The following is a 19,927-nucleotide window of genomic DNA, read 5'->3' as shown; positions in this document are numbered from 1 at the left end:
GGAAGACGTTATAAAGCTGCCAAGGACAGAGTAGTTATAGCTGAGAGAAAGCCTCAGGGCGTTGCGCCTACTGTACTTAAATGAGACATGGCAACTTTAGAGGAGCAGAATCAGAGTGCAGACTATTGAGAACAACAAAGACAACTGCCAGCACCATGAGCACCGCGAGCACCGCAGGGAAGGTATTCTTCTATTCCCATTCTAACATTATTCTGCCGCCTGCTTTCTTCTTAGCGGCTTCCTTCTCTTCCGGGAACTTTGTTTCTTTAGGTTGTGAGGAGTTTTATGAAGGAAGATGTGCAGTTTGTGTTATTTTCTACATTCTTGTAATACTTTATTTGTAGCAAATGGATCTTCCAGGTTTGTGACTAATTTGTATCTTAGAGAAGAGAAATGTGCAACGTTACAGGGAGTCGGGCTCACTTGATGAACAGGAGGGAATGCTTTACATTCTTCCTTTATTTCTGATATTTCAATATGACATAATGTAGATATTCAGAAGTTGGCAGTTTTGCATGGTTTGTACGCTTGTACATAATGGATTACGTAAGCTGCTTACAAGGCTGGAGGAAAGAGCAGCTTTTATACAGATGTAGGAAACAGCGTTGTGTCAACCAGGTGGTATGTGGAAGGCTTCACAGGGGATGTTTGTGCTGCAGCAAAATCTACAGTAAAAGCAGATTTAGTGTGTTTCCACAGCAAAAATTGCAAGGCTACTCTTTCAGCGGACTTTGGTGCAGATTTTATGTTACCCATTGCACTTTATGGAGAACTCCGCAGCCAATATGCGCAGTTTCCACAACATGAATCGACATGCTGCAGAATTCAAAGCTGCAGCGTTTTTCAAATGTCATGCTTTTCCGCAGCAGAAACAATCTGCAAAATTTGAAAGAGATTTGTAAAATCTCATTCACTTCTCTCGTACTGTAAAGGTTCAAATCACTTGTGCAGCATTTTGAGCAAAAAACAGAAGTGGATCTAAGAAGTAGGAAAAAACTTGAAAAACTGCTACAAAACTGTGTGATTCCATCCTAATGCTCAGTAGCTTTACATACAGCATTGCTGCATTTTTTGTAGTGTTTCTGTTGGCATTTTTAGTGGAGTCTTTTCTATTTTGGTCAAAACACTTTAAAATCTATAATGATATATAGAAAACACTACATATCAAGCATTTTCTTTTGGCTTGTGATGAAAATATATTATTTAACCCCTTCCCGCTCCAGGGCGTAAGTTTACGTCCTGGCAGCGGGGTACTTCCCGCGACAGGGCGTAAACTTACGTACTGGGGATAGCGCGAGATCATAAGTGATCTCGTGCTATCCCGCAGCGGGAAACGGCTGTCAGTCATCTATGTAGATCGGACATGAGAAGGGTTAACAGACGGAGCGCGCTCCCTCTGTGAAGTTGCCGGGCTCTCACGATATAATCGCAGGGAGCCCAGCTGGTTGGCATGGCAACAGGACACTAGATACAGGCGCCCTGTATTGCCATAGCTTGTGATCGCTGTATAAGCGATAAGGCATTGCAGGGCAGTAGCCCTGCAATGCCTTATCACAGCGATCATCAGTGCTGTGCTGTAAGTCCCCCAAAGGGGCACAAATTGTGTAAAAAAAGATAATAAAAATGAACAAAAAAGAAAAATGTAAAAAAAAAAACGTTAAAAAACCCTTTTTTGTGCTTTTTCTCATATTAGCATAAAAAAAGGTAAAAAAAAATTAAATCCCACATACTTTGTATTGTCGCGTCCCTAACAATGTGTACATAGAGATGAGCGAGCATACTCGTTAAGGACAATTACTCGAACGAGTACTGTCCTTAGTGAGTACCTGCCCGCTCGGAAGAAAAGATTCGGGTGCCGGCACGGGTGAGCGGTGAGTTGCGGGAGTGAGCAGGGGGGAGCGGGGGGGAGAGAGGAAGAAAGAGATCTCCGCTCCATTCCCCCCTACTCTCCCACACCGCTCCCCGCCGGCATCCGAGTCTTTTCTTCCGAGCGGGCAGGTACTCGCTAAGGACAATGCTCGCTCGAGTAATTGTCCTTAGCGAGTATGCTCGCTCATCTCTATGTGTAAAATAAGTTGCACATGCTTTTGACTGTGCATGGAAAAAAGCGTTAAAAAAACGCTAAAAAAACTAAGGCAAAATGCAAATTTTTTGCGTTTTTGCCTCCTTAAAAACGCAATAAAAGTGATCAAAAAAGCCGTATGTACCCCAACATGGTACCAATAAAAACTACAGCTCGTCTCGCAAAAAAGTAAGTCCTCACAGAGCTCCGTCCATAGAAAAATTAAAAAGTTATAGGACTTTGAATGCAGCGATTTAGAAAAAAAATAGATTTCCAATAAAAGGCTTTTTATTGCAGAAAAGTGGAAAAACCTAAAAAAAACTGTAAGAATTTTGGTATCATTGTAATCTCACCAGCCTGCAGAAAAAAATGGATTGTCTCATTTATACTGCATGATTAACGATGTAAAAAAAATCTATGGCAGAATTGATGCGATTTCTCTCCCTGTTATCATAAAAAAATAATAAAAGCTTTACAATATAGTCTATGTACCCAAAAGTGGCACCGATAAAAACTACAGTTTTCCACTCAAAAAAACAAGCCCTTATACATCCGCGTCTACAGAAAAGTAAAAAAGTTATGACTTTTAAAAAATGAAGATGAAAATCCGCCAAAAATTGTTGCGTGCTTAAGCCCAAAATAGGCCGGGAACGTCTCACTTCACCTTAGGAGGGATTATATTAAATTTTAACTATATATTTATTTTCACAAATAGTTAATTTTGTGGAACTACAACTCCCAGTGTGCTTAGACAATCACAGGTTGCTAGAACATGCTGAGGCTTGTAGCTGGCGGATACCAACTTGCTATTGACAGTTGCAGCTGTGTAATTATGGAAATGTCCATAGGGCAAACTATTAAATAACATTTCCATGATGACATGGCACTTTAAAAATTCAAGGTTAGTTTTCCACATTCAAGAAATGATTCTGATATATAATTCCATGAAAAATTACCCAAAACAATGGTTTTATTTTTCAGGTTATTAAATGCAAGGCTGCTGTTGCCTGGGAACCTTGTAAACCTGTCAGCATTGAGGACGTTGAAGTGGCTCCACCAAAAGCTCATGAAGTCAGAATAAAGGTAGGAGAGCTGTAACTAAAATGTGTAGTACATGGCTTGCTAATAAAATCCTGTAGGGTACATGAGTTGTGTAAGTGAGTCACGTCCAATACAACAGAACCACAGTGTCTACCAGCCATATCCTCCTTTTTACCTCCCCTTTTTTGAATTCAACATGGGGAGAAGGAAAGAGGGTAAACTCTATTTTCTCCAACTTGCTCATCCCTTCTGGCAGTCACCCATAAAGACTCTACACTTTCCCAGGTCTCACAAGTCTGCTACCTCTAAATAACTTTTTGATTACACCCTCTCTTCAAAACTGTACATATAAGCCCTTACCAACAACTGCTGCACCCAACTCTAAGTATTTCTCGAATTCACTCTTTCCTCTACCTCAACAAAAATGCGAGTCAATGCCCTTATGTCCCACGTAGACTACTACATCATCCTTCTTTGTGGCCTCCCATCGAATACTCTTCCACCCTTCCAATCCATAATTGACTCTGCTGCCCAGTTACGCCACCTCTTCCCTTGTTTCTTCTCTGCCAATCCCTTCACTGGCTACCCATTTCCTAGGGAATATGGTTCAAATGATTCAAGATGGCCAACAAGACTGTCCACAACCAGACCACTTAAGCAACACTAATAAATTATTGACAGATACATACTCATGGTGACAAAAAATGTGGGGTGATATATAAATTCACAGAACTGCCCCCCAAAAGCTGCCGTGATGAATGAGGCTGTGAAAGTTTACTCTTAGAGATGAGCGAGCACCAAAATGCTCGGGTGCTCGTTACTCGGGACGAACTTTTCGCGATGCTCGAGGGTTCGTTTAGAGTAACGAACCCCATTGAAGTCAATGGGCGACCCGAGCATTTTTGTATATCGCCGATGCTCGCTAAGGTTTTCATTTGTGAAAATCTGGGCAATTCAAGAAAGTGATGGGAATGACACAGAAATAGGGCAGGCGTGGGGCTACATGTTGGGCTGCATCTCAAATTCCCAGGTCCCACTATTAAGCCACAATAGCGGCAAGAGTGCCCCCCCCCCTCCCAAAAACTTTGACTTCTGAAAAGCCCTCATTAGCAATGCATACCTTAGCTAAGCACCACACTACCTCCAACAAAGCACAATCACTGCCTGCATGACACTCCGCTGCCACTTCTCCTGGGTTACATGCTGCCCAACCCCCCCCCCCCCCTCACGAGGTCAAGGTGTCTGCATGCCCCAGTCAGACCGCAGTTTTTTATAAATAGTCACAGGCAGGTACAACTGGGAATCCCCAACTCCGCAATGGGAATTCCGTGTGGACCCACAGCATGGGTGGCTCCCTGGAACCCACCGGCTGTACATTAATGTATCCCATTGCAGTGCCCATCACAGCTGAGGTAACGTCCCATTAAATGCAGGTGGGCTTCGGCCCATACTGCATGCCCCAGTCAGACTGGGGTTCTTTAGAAGTGGACACATGCAGTTACAACTCCCTGTGGACCCACAGCATGGGTGGGTGCCAGGAAGCCACCGGCGGTACATAAATATATCCCATTGCAGTGCCCAACACAGCTGATGTAACGTCAGCTGTAATGCAGGTGGGCTAAAGATTCATTTGATTACACTGTAGGCGAGGGCCCCCAAAAATTGGTGTACCAACAGTACTAATGTACGTGAGAAAAATTGCCCATGCCCAACCAAGAGGGCAGGTGAAATCCATTAATCGCTTTGGTTAATGTGGCTTAATTGGTAACTAGTAGAGATGAGCGAACGCGTTCGTCCGAGCTTGATATTCGTGCGAATATTAGGGTGTTCGGGATGTTCGTTATTCGTAACGAACACCATGCGGTGTTCTGGTTAATTTAACTTTCTTCCCTGAGACGTTAGCGCTTTTTTTTGGCCAATATAAAGACAGGGAAGGCATTACAACTTCCCCCTGCAACGTTTAAGCCCTATACCACCCCCCTGCTGTGAGTGGCTGGGGAGATAAGGTGTCACCCGAGTATTGAAATCTGCCCCTCCCGCGGCTCGCTATGGATGCATTCTGACATGAGTTTAGGGAAAGCGCTATCGTGTTGGAGCTGCTATAGGGAGAGTGTTAGGAGTATTTTAGGTGTCAAGAACCCCAACGGTCCTTCTTAGGGCCATAAATCTTCTCTATATGCGCTCAATGGGGCCGGCGGCAGCAGCGCTGACCCCATTGAGAACATATAGAAGAGAAATCCTTCTTCTCTGGCACAGCTGTAACAGCTGTAGCAGAGAAGAACGATGTTTGCCCATTGAATTCAATGGAGCCAGCAATACAGCATGTTCCACTGAATGCAATGGGCTGCCGGCGATCGCAGGATGAATGGTCGGAAAGGGGTTAAATATATAACCCCTTTCCTGCAATTCATCCAGAAATGTGTTACACTAAAAATATATACCGGCGTATAAGGCGACGGGGCGTATAAGACGACCCCCCAACTGTCACCTTATACGCCGGTAATACAGTGGAGCAAAGAATAAAAATCATTACTCACTTTTTCAGATGATCTGCGGCGCTCCTGCAGGCTGTCGCTTCTTCCTGGTTCCCGGCAGACTATTCCTTTCTCCACGAAAGGCTTTAAATCCACGCCTCCAGAAACACATGTGCCTTCAGCCAATCACAGCCAATGACAATGATGTCATTGAATGGCTGTGATTGGCTGTGTTTCTGGAGGCGGAGATTTCAAGCCAATCACAGCCATTCAATGACATCATTGTCATTGGCTGTGATTGGCTGTGTTTCTGGAGGCGGGGATTTCAAGCCTTTCGTGCAGAAAGGAATACTCTGCCGTGGATTAGGAGGGAGCGACAGCCTGCAGGAGCGCCGCAGATCATCTGAAAAAGTGAGTAATGCTTTTTATTCTTTGCTCCACTGTATTACCGGCGTATAAGGTGACAGTTGGGGGGTCGTCTTATACGCCCCGTCGCCTTATACGCCGGTATATATTTTTAGTGTAACACATTTCTGGATGAATTGCAGGAAAGGGGTTATATATTTAACCCCTTTCCGACCATTCATCCTGCGATCGCGGGCAGCCCATTGCATTCAGTGGAACCTGTTGTTTTTCTGGCTCCATTGAATTCAATGGGCAAACATCGTTCTTCTCTGCTACAGCTGTTACAGCTGTGGCAGAGGAGAACGATCTTTATGCTGACAGTGGGGGGGGGGGCACTCTTGCCGCTATTGTGGCTTAATAGTGGGACCTGTGAACTTGAGATGCAGCCCACCATGTAGCCCCTCGCCTGCCCTATCCGTCACTGTGTCGTTCCCATCACTTTCCTGAATTGCCCAGATTTTCACACATGAAAACCTTAGCGAGCATCGGCGAAATACAAAAATGTTCTGGTCGCCCATTGACTTCAATGGGGTTCGTTGTTCGAAACGAACCCTCGAGCATCACGAGAAGTTCGTTCCGAATAACGAACACCCGAACATTTTGGTGTTCGCTCATCTCTAGTAACTAGGCCTGGAGGCAGCCCAGTTAAAATAAAAATTGGTTGAGGTGAAAGTTTCAACGCTTTATTGAGCATTGAAATGTATAAAAATTGTTTAGAAAAATTATATGAATGAGCCCTGTAGGCCTAAGAAAAATTGCCCGTTCGGCGTGATTATGTGAGGTTTCAGGAGGAGGAGCAGGAGGAGGAGGAGGAATATTATACACAGATTGATGAAGCAAAAAGGTCCCCGTTTTTGATGGGGATAGAGAACGATGCTTCCATCCGCGGGTGCAGCCTACGTATTGCTTAGGTATCGCTGCTGTCCGCTGGTGGAGAAGAGAAGTCTGGGGAAATCCAGGCTTTGTTCATCTTGATGAGTGTAAGCCTGTCGGCACTGTCGGTTGACAGGCGGGTACGCTTATCCGTGATGATTCCCCCAGCCGCACTAAACACCCTCTCTGACAAGACGCTAGCCGCTGGACAAGCAAGCACCTCCAGGGCATACAGCGTGAGTTCAGGCCACGTGTCCAGCTTCGACACCCAGTAGTTGTAGGGGGCAGAGGCGTCATGGAGGACGGTCGTGCGATCGGCTACGTATTCCCTCACTATCCTTTTACAGTGCTCCCGCCGACTCAGCCTTGACTGGGGAGTGGTGACACAGTCTTGCTGGGGAGCCATAAAGCTGTCCAGGGCCTTAGAGAGTGTTCCCCTGCCTGTGCTGTACATGCTGCCTGATCTCCGCGCCTCCCCTGCTACCTGGTCCTCGGAACTGCGCCTTCGGCCACTAGCGCTGTCGGATGGGAATTTTACCATCAGTTTGTCCGCCAGGGTCCTGTGGTATAGAATCACTCTCGAACCCCTTTCCTCTTCGGGTATGAGAGTGGAAAGGTTCTCCTTATACCGTGGGTCAAGCAGTGTGTACACCCAGTAATCCGTAGTGGCTAGAATGCGTGTAACGCAAGGGTCACGAGAAAGGCATCCTAACATGAAGTCAGCCATGTGTGCCAGGGTACCTGTACGCAACACATGGCTGTCCTCACTAGGAAGATCACTTTCAGGATCCTCCTTCTCCTCCTCCTCCGGCCATACACGCTGAAAGGATGACAGGCAAGCAGCATGTGTACCCTCAGCAGTGGGCCAAGCTGTCTCTTCCCCCTCCTCCTCATGCTCCTCCTCCTCACCACGCTGAGATATAGACAGGAGGGTGCTCTGACTATCCAGCGACATACTGTCTTCCCCCGGCTCTGTTTCCGAGCGCAAAGCGTCTGCCTTTATGCTTTGCAGGGAACTTCTCAAGAGGCATAGCAGAGGAATGGTGACGCTAATGATTGCAGCATCGCCGCTCACCACCTGGGTAGACTCCTCAAACTTTCCAAGGACCTGGCAGATGTCTGCCAACCAGGCCCACTCTTCTGAAAAGAATTGAGGAGGCTGACTCCCACTGCGCCGCCCATGTTGGAGTTGGTATTCCACTATAACTCTACGCTGCTCATAGAGCCTGGCCAACATGTGGAGCGTAGAGTTCCACCGTGTGGGCACGTCGCACAGCAGTCGGTGCACTGGCAGATTAAACCGATGTTGCAGGGTGCGCAGGGTGGCAGTGTCCGTGTGGGACTTGCGGAAATGTGTGCAGAGCCGGCGCACCTTTCCGAGCAGGTCTGTCAAGCGTGGGTAGCTTTTCAGAAAGCGCTGAACCACCAAATTAAAGACGTGGGCCAGGCATGGCACGTGCGTGAGGCTGCCGAGCTGCAGAGCCGCCACCAGGTTACGGCCGTTGTCACACACGACCATGCCCGGTTGGAGGCTCAGCGGCGCAAGCCAGCGGTCGGTCTGCTCTGTCAGACCCTGCAGCAGTTCGTGGGCCGTGTGCCTCTTCTCTCCTAAGCTGAGTAGTTTCAGCACGGCCTGCTGACGCTTGCCCACCGCTGTGATGCCACGCCGCGCGACACCGACTGCTGGCGACGTGCTGCTGCTGCTGCTGACACATCTTGATTGCGAGACAGAGGTTGCGTAGGAGGAGGAGGGTGGTTTAGTGGAGGAAGCATACACCGCCGCAGATACCATCACCGAGCTGGGGCCCGCAATTCTGGGGGTGGGTAGGACGTGAGCGGTCCCAGGCTCTGACTCTGTCCCAGCCTCCACTAAATTCACCCAATGTGCCGTCAGGGAGATATAGTGGCCCTGCCCGCCTGTGCTTGTCCACGTGTCCGTTGTTAAGTGGATCTTGGCAGTAACGGCGTTGGTGAGGGCGCGTACAATGTTGCGGGAGACGTGGTCGTGCAGGGCTGGGACGGCACATCGGTAAAAGTAGTGGCGACTGGGAACTGAGTAGCGCGGGGCCGCCGCCACCATCATATTTTTGAAAGCCTCCGTTTCCACAACCCTATACGGCAGCATCTCCAGGCTGATAAATTTGGCAATGTGCACGTTTAACGCTTGAGCGTGCGGGTGCGTGGCGGCGTACTTGCGCTTGCGCTCAAACACTTGCGCTAGCGACGGCTGAACGGTGCGCTGAGAGACATTGGTGGATGGGGCCGAGGACAGCGGAGGTGAGGGTGTGGGTGCAGGCCAGGAGACGGTAGTGCCTGTGTCCTCAGAGGGGGGTTGGATCTCAGTGGCAGGTTGGGGCACAGGGGGAGAGGCATTGGTGCAAACCGGAGGCGGTGAACGGCCTTCGTCCCACCTTGTGGGGTACTTGGCCATCATATGTCTGCGCATGCTGGTGGTGAGGCTGGTGGTGGTGGCTCCCCGGCTGATCTTGGCGCGACAAAGGTTGCACACCACTGTTCGTCGGTCGTCTGCACTCTCAGATAAAAACTGCCAGACCTTTGAGCACCTCGGCCTCTGCAGGGTGGCATGGCGCGAGGGGGCACTTTGGGAAACAGTTGGTGGATTATTCGGTCTGGCCCTGCCTCTACCCCTGGACACCGCACTGCCTCTTGCAACCTGCCCTGCTGCTGCCCTTGCCTCCCCCTCTGAAGACCTGTCCTCAGTAGGCGTAGCAAACCAGGTGGGGTCAGTCACCTCATTGTCCTGCTGCTCTTCCTCCGAATCCTCTGTGCGCTCCTCCCTCGGACTTACTGCCTTTACTACTACCTCACTGATAGACAACTGTGTCTCAACGTCATCGTCCTCCTCACCCACTGAAAGGTCTTGAGACAGTTGCCGGAAGTCCCCAGCCTCATCCGCCGGACCCCGGGAACTTTCCAATGGTTGGGCATCAGTCACGATAAACTCCTCTGGTGGGAGAGGATTCGGAACCATTGCTGGCCATTCTGGGCAGGGGCCCGAGAACAGTTCCTGGGAGTCTGCCTGCTCCTTAAAATGTGTCATTGTAATGCAGTGAGGAGGCTGGGAGGAAGGAGGAGCAGCAGCCAGAGGATTCAGAGTTGCAGCAGGGGACGGCGCAGAACTGTGGGTGGACGATAGATTGCTAGATGCACTTTCTGCCATCCACGACAGGACCTGCTCACACTGCTCATTTTCTAATAAAGGTCTACCGCGTGGACCCATAAATTGTGCGATGAATGTGGGGACGCCAGAAACGTGCCTCTCTCCTAATCCCGCAGCAGTCGGCTGCGATACACCTGGATCAGGAGCTCGGCCTGTGCCCACACCCTGACTTGGGCCTCCGCGTCCTCGGCCGCGTCCACGTCCTCTAGGCCTACCCCTACCCCTCAGCATGCTGTATTACCAGTAATGCAGAAACAGAACGCTGTAATTAAATGTGCCGCTTATTGGCCTGTGATTGGAGGCTGACTTCGCTTACGGAACGCCAGGAAATAATTTTGCGCAAGCCTGCTGTAACACTTAGCTGGCTGCGTATGAATTTGGAGAACTACTACACCCAGCAGAGACCCAGAACACTGAGGACACTCACAGGCAGCCCAAATAGATTTTTTTCCCCAAATGTATTTGCAAAGGCCCACTGCCTATATTCAATCAATATGTCTTCTGTCCCTGGAGTATGTCAAAGAACTGCAGAGTGTTGCACTGTGGACTGCAATACAGCGGTGATTTAACAGCCCAGACAGAGCCAGGAAATAATTTTGCGCAAGCCTGCTGTAACACTTAGCTGGCTGCGTATGAATTTGGAGAACTACTACACCCAGCAGAGACCCAGAACACAGAGGACACTCACAGGCAGCCCAAATAGATTTTTTTCCCCAAATGTATTTGCAAAGGCCCACTGCCTATATTCAATCAATATGTCTTCTGTCCCTGTAGTATGTCAAAGAACTGCAGAGTGTTGCACTGTGGACTGCAATACAGCGGTGATTTAACAGCCCAGACAGAGCCAGGAAATAATTTTGCGCAAGCCTGCTGTAACACTTAGCTGGCTGCGTATGAATTTGGAGAACTACTACACCCAGCAGAGACCCAGAACACAGAGGACACTCACAGGCAGCCCAAATAGATTTTTTTCCCCAAATGTATTTGCAAAGGCCCACTGCCTATATTCAATCAATATGTCTTCTGTCCCTGGAGTATGTCAAAGAACTGCAGAGTGTTGCACTGTGAACTGCAATACAGCGGTGATTTCACAGCCCAGACAGAGCCAGGAAATAATTTTGCGCAAGCCTGCTGTAACACTTAGCTGGCTGCGTATGAATTTGGAGAACTACTACACCCAGCAGAGACCCAGAACACAGAGGACACTCACAGGCAGCCCAAATAGATTTTTTTCCCCAAATGTATTTGCAAAGGCCCACTGCCTATATTCAATCAATATGTCTTCTGTCCCTGCCTAAGCGCTTCTGGCCCTGGACTATGTATAATTACTGCAGGGCGCAGTAACACTGCAAAAAGCAGCCTCCACAGTACTGCACACGGTTAGATGTGGCCTAAGAAGGACCGTTGGGGTTCTTGAGGCCTAAAATACTCCTAACACTCTCCCTATAGCAGCTCCACCAAGATAGCACTTTCTCTCATCTATGTCAGAATAAATCTGTGGCGAGCCGCGGGCGGGCAGATTTTAATACTCGGGTGACACCTGATCTCGCCAGCCACTCACTGCAGGGGGGTGGTATAGGTCTTGAACCTCGCAGGGGGAAGTTGTAATGCCTTCTCTGTCTTTCTATTGGCCAGAAAAGCGCGCTAACGTCTCAGAGATGAAACTGAAAGTAACCCGAACATCGCGTGGTACTCGTTACGAGTAACGAGCATCTCGAACACGCCAATACTCGAACGAGTATCAAGCTCGGACGAGTACGTTCACTCATCTCTATTTACTATGTATCTGCTTTTGTTCAGGAACTCACAAGACAACTAGAACCCTTGACGTAATTTGAGATTTTGTGGTTCACTTATGAGGTCCAGGCCAGTACACTGGGCTGAATTGTATGGGTCATCATTGATGGGTTGTAAGCCTGCATGATGCACTACATGTATCAGTAACACCCTTCCTGTACCTTATATATGTGCAAGTGAGATAGTAAGCCACCCCCCCTTCATATTTGGTAGGTGTGTGAGTGGTTGTTCATCAGTATTTTCCACCTCTACAATCTCCCCCATATAGTATTCTGCCTGCTCTGCATGCAGTTGGGAAGTGGCGCTTTATGTTTGCCATTGTATCTTTGTATCATTATATCAGTGAGTATGGCTGCCTGCTGGTATTTTTTTTAGAGATTTGTCCTCTTTTTTGCGATTAAGCATATCTGAGCAGCCAGCAAGAATGGGGATGCCCTCCGGTGTCCTATTGGCCCTCCATAATACAATTGTGTGTTGCTGATGGGTTCAGATGGAAGTCGAGAACCTAGTGAAGGCTCCCAGGTCTGCCATGTATTACCGTCTATTAAATTCTTTTTTTTATAATCTCTGCCCCAACAGGTTTCTTGACAGTGGGCTTGGCATCTTGTAAAGAATGAGGTGTGTCGCCCAGAGGCACCATAGTTTTGGAATGAATAGAGTAACATTTATGCACTCAGCAGTACATGCCGGCAGGAGAGCAAGGTGCAGTCAACAAAGGACTTAAACTTTTTTTTTTAACTGTAGTGTTATTCCTACCCAAGGCATGCCCTATGGGTCTTATACTGGACAGCTCTGGAACCTTTGTTAATCCCCAGGTTGATTAGTATAAAATCTTTCAGCCCCAGTAACTGCAAATCCGGGGCTGGCGGTGAGTTGAATAAGGGAGTCTCCTCCTGTGATTGGCACCATGATCTGCCTCTATCACTGTGCAGAAAGAGTTAACCATCTGGGATGAACGTTTTCCTTGATTTTAGCCATTTGTGCTGTAGGGCAGCTGTCAATCACAGCCTTTCCCGAGTGGGTGATTGTGTGGGCACCTATACCTGGTAATTTGGAAGGGGTTAAAGAGGACTATTGACCCATTTTCACCAGGGAAACCCGCGGTCAGCCATACAGCGCATTTTAAAACTTTTACAAACAGGATCAACAATCTGGCACAGTCTGATACTTGGCACCCCAGCTAGTTACAGTTCATTTAAGGACTCGCACATAAATCACTCTTTGTGTACTGTCTCAGGTTCAGAATTCATTGTATGATCTGAAAGTCTTTATCCTTCCATTATCCTTCTTGTGTACACAAGATTGTGCCTCCAAAATGCAAAGTCATGTTCATCTTGCAAATTCCTCTTAACATTTGGGCAGCTGGAAAGCCATATCTTCATCATAAATATGTCATTTAAGGCATTCTGTCATGAAAAAAAAAAGTCATGCCAAATTTGTCTGTTTTAAAGGGGTTGCCTTACTACATGACACAAGCCCTAGTAGACCCCTGATCATTATCCCCAACTGTGTGCCAGATTCTTTATGCTGGTGAAAGTTTTAATGTGTTGCTTCTAAAATCTGATGCAATTGTGAAAATTTAAGTTTTCAACCATATCCTGATGAATGACTTTGCTGAATGCACATATTTCAGTTACTTTGACTTCAGTGCTATCATTTATTTTTATATTATTGATATTAATATAAATCGTGACCATGTTATGATGTACTTCCCAAGCTATCTATTTGCTTGGGTTCACAGAGACAAGCACTCTTGATGGGAATCGCTGATATTGAGTTTATGGAGTACCACAATTACTGGATTAAAGGACTCCTGCAGCAGTCATTTCAGTGACCATTAAAAATAGTAAGCATAAACTCAATATCAGCGATTCCCATCAAGGGTGCCATGGCACCTTGGGGTGTGACCAGAACCTGCCAGGGGTGCCATGACAGCAGCACTAGTTTCATCTGTATCCGTGTCCTCAGGGCATAGATACAATTGAAAGTAATGTGGAGATTATACAATATTAAAAACTATGCTCGCCTAATGCTTGAATCTCTATTTTTGTCCAGTTTCTGCTGTAGGGCACTAAATGGTTATAAAACTGCAAAATATTTTGCATATTTCTCATTTTGCAGATTATTTCTTCTGGCGTTTGCGGATCTGATCATAGTGCACTGAATCAAATAATAAAAACTCCTTTTCCAGTGATTTTGGGTCATGAAGGTATTGGAGTGGTTGAAAGCATAGGTGATGGAGTCACTATAGTTAAACCAGGTAAGTTAGAAGTCATCAGGATTCTTGCATTGAAGCTAATATATACATACTATATGTCAAAGCAATATCATTAAAGGGGTTCTCCAAGCAAATTTCTATTGACGTATCCTCAGGATTGTTCATCAATAGTTGGTTAGCTGGGCACGCTGCTCAGGCCCCGGCCAATCAGTTGATTGGGCACTGGCTGTCAGCGCTGGTGTGGCAACAGAGCATGCCTACCGTTGCAGGGATGATCACGGGGAAACTATAGCAGTTGTCAGGGGTGGCTTTCTGAGCTCTCATGCCAGCAGCGGCTCGGCAACACGCAGTGAAAAATGCAGGGGCAACAGGCTGAGCACTGTCCATTGCCAATAAAATGGGGTTTTCACGTGATGCCAGTACCTATTCCAGAGTGCTTGGTTCCCTGGCGGAGATAAAGAGCCCACAGTTCCAACAACAGCTTTTTAAACAACTGGAGGTATACGGTTGACTTTTACTCACACGGTTTCCAATATCGACTTTCCAAGTTTAACGTATATTTACAGTTCTGTTCATACGCATCACTTTCTAATACATTTGGTTCTTTTCCTTCACTGCCTTTTTGTGCTTACTAGGAATTACTCCTTTCCCAAACTTCAGATGTCTACAGGCTCAGTTATCTGACAAGATGGTTTGTAGGGTAAATTCCTGACACGGTGAACACACATCCACACGTTCCTTTTTCTCACTCTCAATTGATTTTTCTCTTTACTTTTCTAGTAGTGTAAGGCTTGTTATTCTGTGCCATTAGCCTTTTGTCGACATGTCCTCCTCCCCCTAACTTCCTTGAGCCTACCACTACGTCACATGCTCCATTAAAGTGATACACACACACTAACACACAAACACTATTTTCTTCCCTGACACTTCAACTTCAGAAAACTACACTGGGGGGGGCGGAGCCTAACCGCGGAGAGAGATGGAAGCCTAAAGCCCTCGCTCCATCTCTATAGCACAAGAAAAGGCACATATCAGCAGCGATCCTGCCGAAAATGGGGAAGCTCGGAAGGGAGAAAGCGGGAGACCACGCTGTGACTCCCCGTTCAGCTCGGGGACAAACAGACATGCAGAGATTCCTGAAGGACAGAAGCTCCCGCTCTCCACATGCGGCGGGCAAGATGGCGCCGGCGGCAGCGGCGGCTCTATCGGCAGCGCGGGAAGGAGAAGCTTCCTCGGAGGGAGAAGAAGATGAACCCCTTTCTAAGGGATTTATGAGGGACTTATTAGCAGCTACAATGAATCCCCTGCTTGCAGAGCTGACAGCTATCAAGGAGGAGGTAAGGAGCGTGGGGAGGAGGGTGGAGGAGCTGGAGGACTCCACGGCAACCATTACCACTCATTCGGGGGAGCTGGCAGCAGTAGTGAAGGAGCAGCACTCCCAGCTTAACAAGATGATCCTCATGCAGGAGGACTTAGAAAATAGGAGTCGCCGCAACAACGTCCGCATAAAAGGACTACCTGAGTCCTGGGCATCTGAAGCCCTGCAGAAAGTTGCAATGGAAATCTTTGTGAACCTGCTGGGAGAAGACAGGGCAGCAGAGATCGTTATTGAAAGAGTCCATAGGGCTCTCAGACCACTACCGGCCACGTCTGAACCCCCCAGGGACATAGTATGCAGGGTACTGTCATTTCCAGACGCAGTGGCCATCTTGAATGCAGCACGCAGCTCCAGGAACTTGCAGTACGAGGGGGCGGCTATCCAGCTCTTTCAGGACCTCTCCCCCTCCACCCTTGCCAAGCGCAGGTTATTGAGACCCCTTTTGGAGGAATTAAAAGCCAAAAATATGAAATATGCATGGCTGTTCCCTTTCGGGATTGGGATTACACACAAAGGAAGAAGGATTAATATAAGATCCCCAGAGGACCTACAGGAGAGCTGGCATTTCTTGGGTCTCGAACCTATAAACCTCCCCAACTGGCTCCCCCTACCGGAGCTGCCGAGGCTCCCGACCTTGCCCACACTACCTACGCAGGACGGCTGGCTTACAGCCACTAACGCAAAATCCCCGCGCAGCAAACAGAAAAAGAAGCAAAGAGAAGAAAACACCGAGGGGACCACCTGAACTAGCTTAAGCCAAGGATTCTGTTTATTTCCTAGTTTTGGCTAAAAGATTCATTGGAATCCCTTTGTTTGTGAAGGCTGCACTGGCATAGCCCGAGATGGTCTCCCTACGGACACGAGAAGAAAAGCTCGCCGTTCTTCAGAGTTCAGATAAAGCTGCCAGATTGCGCCGGTTATAACTCTATGACTGATCCCCCCTTTTTCTATGCTTCCCCACAACAATAATAATTGTGCCTTATTGTGCTCACCCGATTAGGCATTAGCTAAATATATACAACCCCACAGCTGTGTTGTTTCGTACCCCCCCGGAGATTACGACTGTGCTCCTGTATTTATACGGAGCCCACCCGTATCTCATACAGCACGAAAGGTGCTGATTTGTTTACCTACTTAAATAACGACTGCTTGTTGTTAATTGTATTACTTACCTATCCCTTTCCCTCTTTCCTCCTTTCTACCCTTGCCCCCCTTCACATCCTAACCCCCGGGCTATAAACAACTCTAGATATAAGTGGAACGGTTTAGGAGACGGTAGAGGACAGCATACATTGTGTCTTAGAGCTCTTCAGGACAACTAACCTGTGTGCCGACCGCTGACTCTGTTTTTATTCCCTAGTTCTCATAAAAGCATCACTCAGTTCCCCCAGGATTCGATGGAGAGATCGGAAGCCGCGGAGCCACTCAGAGTCACATCGTTCAACGTACGGGGTATGAACTCGCCTCAAAAAAGGTATTGTATATCACAACTAATCAAAAAATACAGCACCAAGATTTTACTCCTCCAGGAGACACACTTTAAGGCAGACAAACACAGCCACCTCCCTGGGAAAAACTTCCCCCAGTGTTACCACAACTCGCACCCTGTCTCCGCCTCAAAAGGGGTGTCAATTTTTATCCATAAATCTATAGCATTCACTTTGAAAACTAAACACTCCGATGAACTAGGGAGAACGCTCTTCATTAAAGGCACCATTAACGATGCAAAAATAACATTAGCTAATCTCTATGCCCCTAATGCGAACCAGGTAGAGTGGTTGCTGGACCAACTGAGAACACTGAGGGAATTTGCTGAGGGCCCAATTGTCTTAGGAGGAGATTTTAATCTGTTCCTCAATCCCCTGCTTGATTCGTCAAAGGGCAGGTCATGGATCTCCCAGAGACAAATCAAAAAATTACATAAAACGCTCCAGGAGATGGGGATCGTGGACGCATGGAGAGCCATTAATCCCTCAGAAAAAGACTATACGTTCTTTTCACGAGTACATAACTCATTTCAAAGACTGGACCACATCCTTGTCTCCCGGGAGATTCTGAATAAGGTAGAGAAAGCTAAAATAGAGGCAATCACCATCTCTGACCATTCGCCTATTCATGTGGATCTCAGGCTAAGCCCGGGAGGACACAGAGAATGGCTATGGAAATTAAATGTATCTTTGTTAGACTCTGAAGTGGACAGGGAACGCCTCACGGGTTTGTTGGACGAGTTCTTCCTACTTAACGAAACAGGAGAAGTTGATCCCCCGGTTATGTGGGAGGCCCATAAGGCATATATGAGGGGCTTGTTCATCTCTTTAGGCTCTAAGCTCAAAAAGCAAAACCAGCTCAAGATAGATAATCTCCTGGCCCAGATTGCGAGACTTGAACAACTAAACAAACTGTCCCTGATCAAAAACAACATGGAGAAAATGATGGATCTCAGACGAGAGCTCAAACGCCTGCTAGAAACTAAATACAATAAAAAACACTTATATCTCCAGTACAAGTTCTATGCACACGGTAATAAGGGCAGCAAGCTACTTACCTCCCTAATTAAAAAAGCCAAGGCCAGGAATCACATCCCTTCCATTAGAGATCATCTAGGGGCAACTAAATCCTCATCTAAAGAGATTGCAGAGACCTTCCAAAGGTTCTATGCGGACCTTTATAATCTCAAAGAATCAGATTCTCCCACAGAACGGGTTAATACCATAGACCAGATAGACCACTTCCTTAAATCCGCTAACCTCCCAAAATTGCAGAATTCGGAAGCAACAAATTTACTACAACCCATTTCCTTAAAAGAAGTAGAAGACATAATTAAAAACAGCCCTAAAGGTAAGAGCCCTGGCCCGGACGGTCTCCCAGCAATATACTTTAAAACATTTATAGACACGCTGGCCCCCAAACTGAGAGATGTGATGAACGCTCTCATGACAGGCAAACAACTCCCAAAACAGTCACAAGAGGCGCATATCACGCTTATTCATAAGGAAACCAAAAACCCGGAGCTCTGTGGCAGTTATAGGCCCATATCCCTTATTAACGTGGACATTAAGTTCTGGGCAAAACTTCTAGCAAAAAGGCTGGAAGACATAATACCTCGTCTGATAGACAAAGAACAGGCTGGTTTTGTCAAAAGAAGGGAGGGCAAAGATAACTGTTACAGACTGCTTCACGCCATTCGATATGCACAGACCCACAAAATAGAGATGGCCCTGGTTGGCACCGACGCCGAAAAGGCGTTCGATAGGGTGAGCTGGACTTACATGGAGAGAGTCCTGAGCCACTTCAACTTTCCAGCTGGTTTTGTCAATGCCATTTTCTCCTTATACAGAGAACCCTACGCTAGACTAAAGATAAATAACTTACTCTCCCCCCCATTTGATATCAGAAACGGCACCCGCCAGGGCTGTCCGCTCTCGCCGTCCCTCTTCATTCTCACACTAGAACCATTGTTGAGGATGATCAGATTGTCCCCCAACATTAGGGGTCTAGAGGGAGACTCATTCAGTCTGAGGGCGGCAGCCTTTGCGGACGACATTATGTTTCTAATTACGGAACCAGAAACAGGAATACCCAACCTGGTCACCTTATTAAATAACTTCGGAGCCATTTCTAACTTCAAGATAAATTTTTCAAAATCTACCATTTTCAACGTATCGATTCCCCCAGTTAGGTGGAACCGGCTTAAGTCCAGCTCACCCTTCGAAGGGTCAGACACATCCATAGACTATTTGGGAGTCAAAATTACCAAGAACATTAACGACCTATATAACGCCAACTTTGTCCCTTTACTGTCGCAAATTAAACTCCTACTACAGAAATACGATATCCCGTGCGCTTCCTGGATAGGCAGGAAAAATATCTTAAAGGCCTATGTCTTCCCTCTAATCCTGTACAAATTTAGAATGCTCCCTATCCACTTACCACAGGCGTTCTTCAAGGCTATTCGTTCCGCCTTCTCGGGGTATACCTGGAGACAAAAAAGACCTCGCCTGGCCTTTAGTCTTATGACCAAAAGGAGGAACGAAGGAGGGATTGGGCTCCCATGCGTCCACGATTTCTACCAGTCAGTCCAACTTAGGTACTGGCTGGAACTAGTGTCCCCCAAGGGAGACGACACTCTACGAGCACTAGCTAAGGGATGCGAAGGAGAACCACTCCTGGAAGAACTTTGGTTCCCAACCAAACATAACTACAGGTCTAAAAATTTCAATCCGCTCTTACGGGGCCCATGCGAGGTCTGGGACATTCACAGACGCTCTCTGGCGCCGGACCCCTCTCCTTTAGCCCCAATGAGCACTATTAATAAATACCTAAACCGACCATCAGATAGTGTCTCCAGAAAACTATGGAAGAGTTTTGCCTCATTTAACTTTTGCGATATACAAACACACTCTAATATTAAGCCAGCAGAGATTCTGGAAAAACTGACGCCACAATTGCCGTTTTCTTTCCTACAAAAAGCCCAGATAACACAAACCTTAGGCGAATT

The 19,927-nt window shown here is 47.2% G+C and overlaps 1 protein-coding gene across 1 annotated transcript in view; it reads left to right on the top strand.

The window, feature by feature from the left end:
* Nucleotides 1–27: 27 nt before the first annotated feature.
* The window catches only part of LOC136572947 (NADP-dependent alcohol dehydrogenase-like), a 48,703-nt gene continuing 28,803 nt past the window's right edge, over nt 28–19,927 (top strand). The window contains exons 1-3 of the mRNA XM_066573991.1: nt 28–182; nt 3,044–3,145; nt 13,955–14,093. Coding sequence (XP_066430088.1) covers nt 81–182; nt 3,044–3,145; nt 13,955–14,093 — 343 coding nt within the window. The 5' untranslated portion in view covers nt 28–80. The remainder of the gene's footprint in view (nt 183–3,043; nt 3,146–13,954; nt 14,094–19,927) is intronic.

The sequence above is a fragment of the Eleutherodactylus coqui genome, chromosome 7 (assembly GCF_035609145.1).
Source record: "Eleutherodactylus coqui strain aEleCoq1 chromosome 7, aEleCoq1.hap1, whole genome shotgun sequence".
Lineage (NCBI taxonomy): Eukaryota > Metazoa > Chordata > Amphibia > Anura > Eleutherodactylidae > Eleutherodactylus > Eleutherodactylus coqui.
Note: the sequence above shows the minus strand (reverse complement) of the source record. Positions and strands in the feature narration are given on the sequence as shown.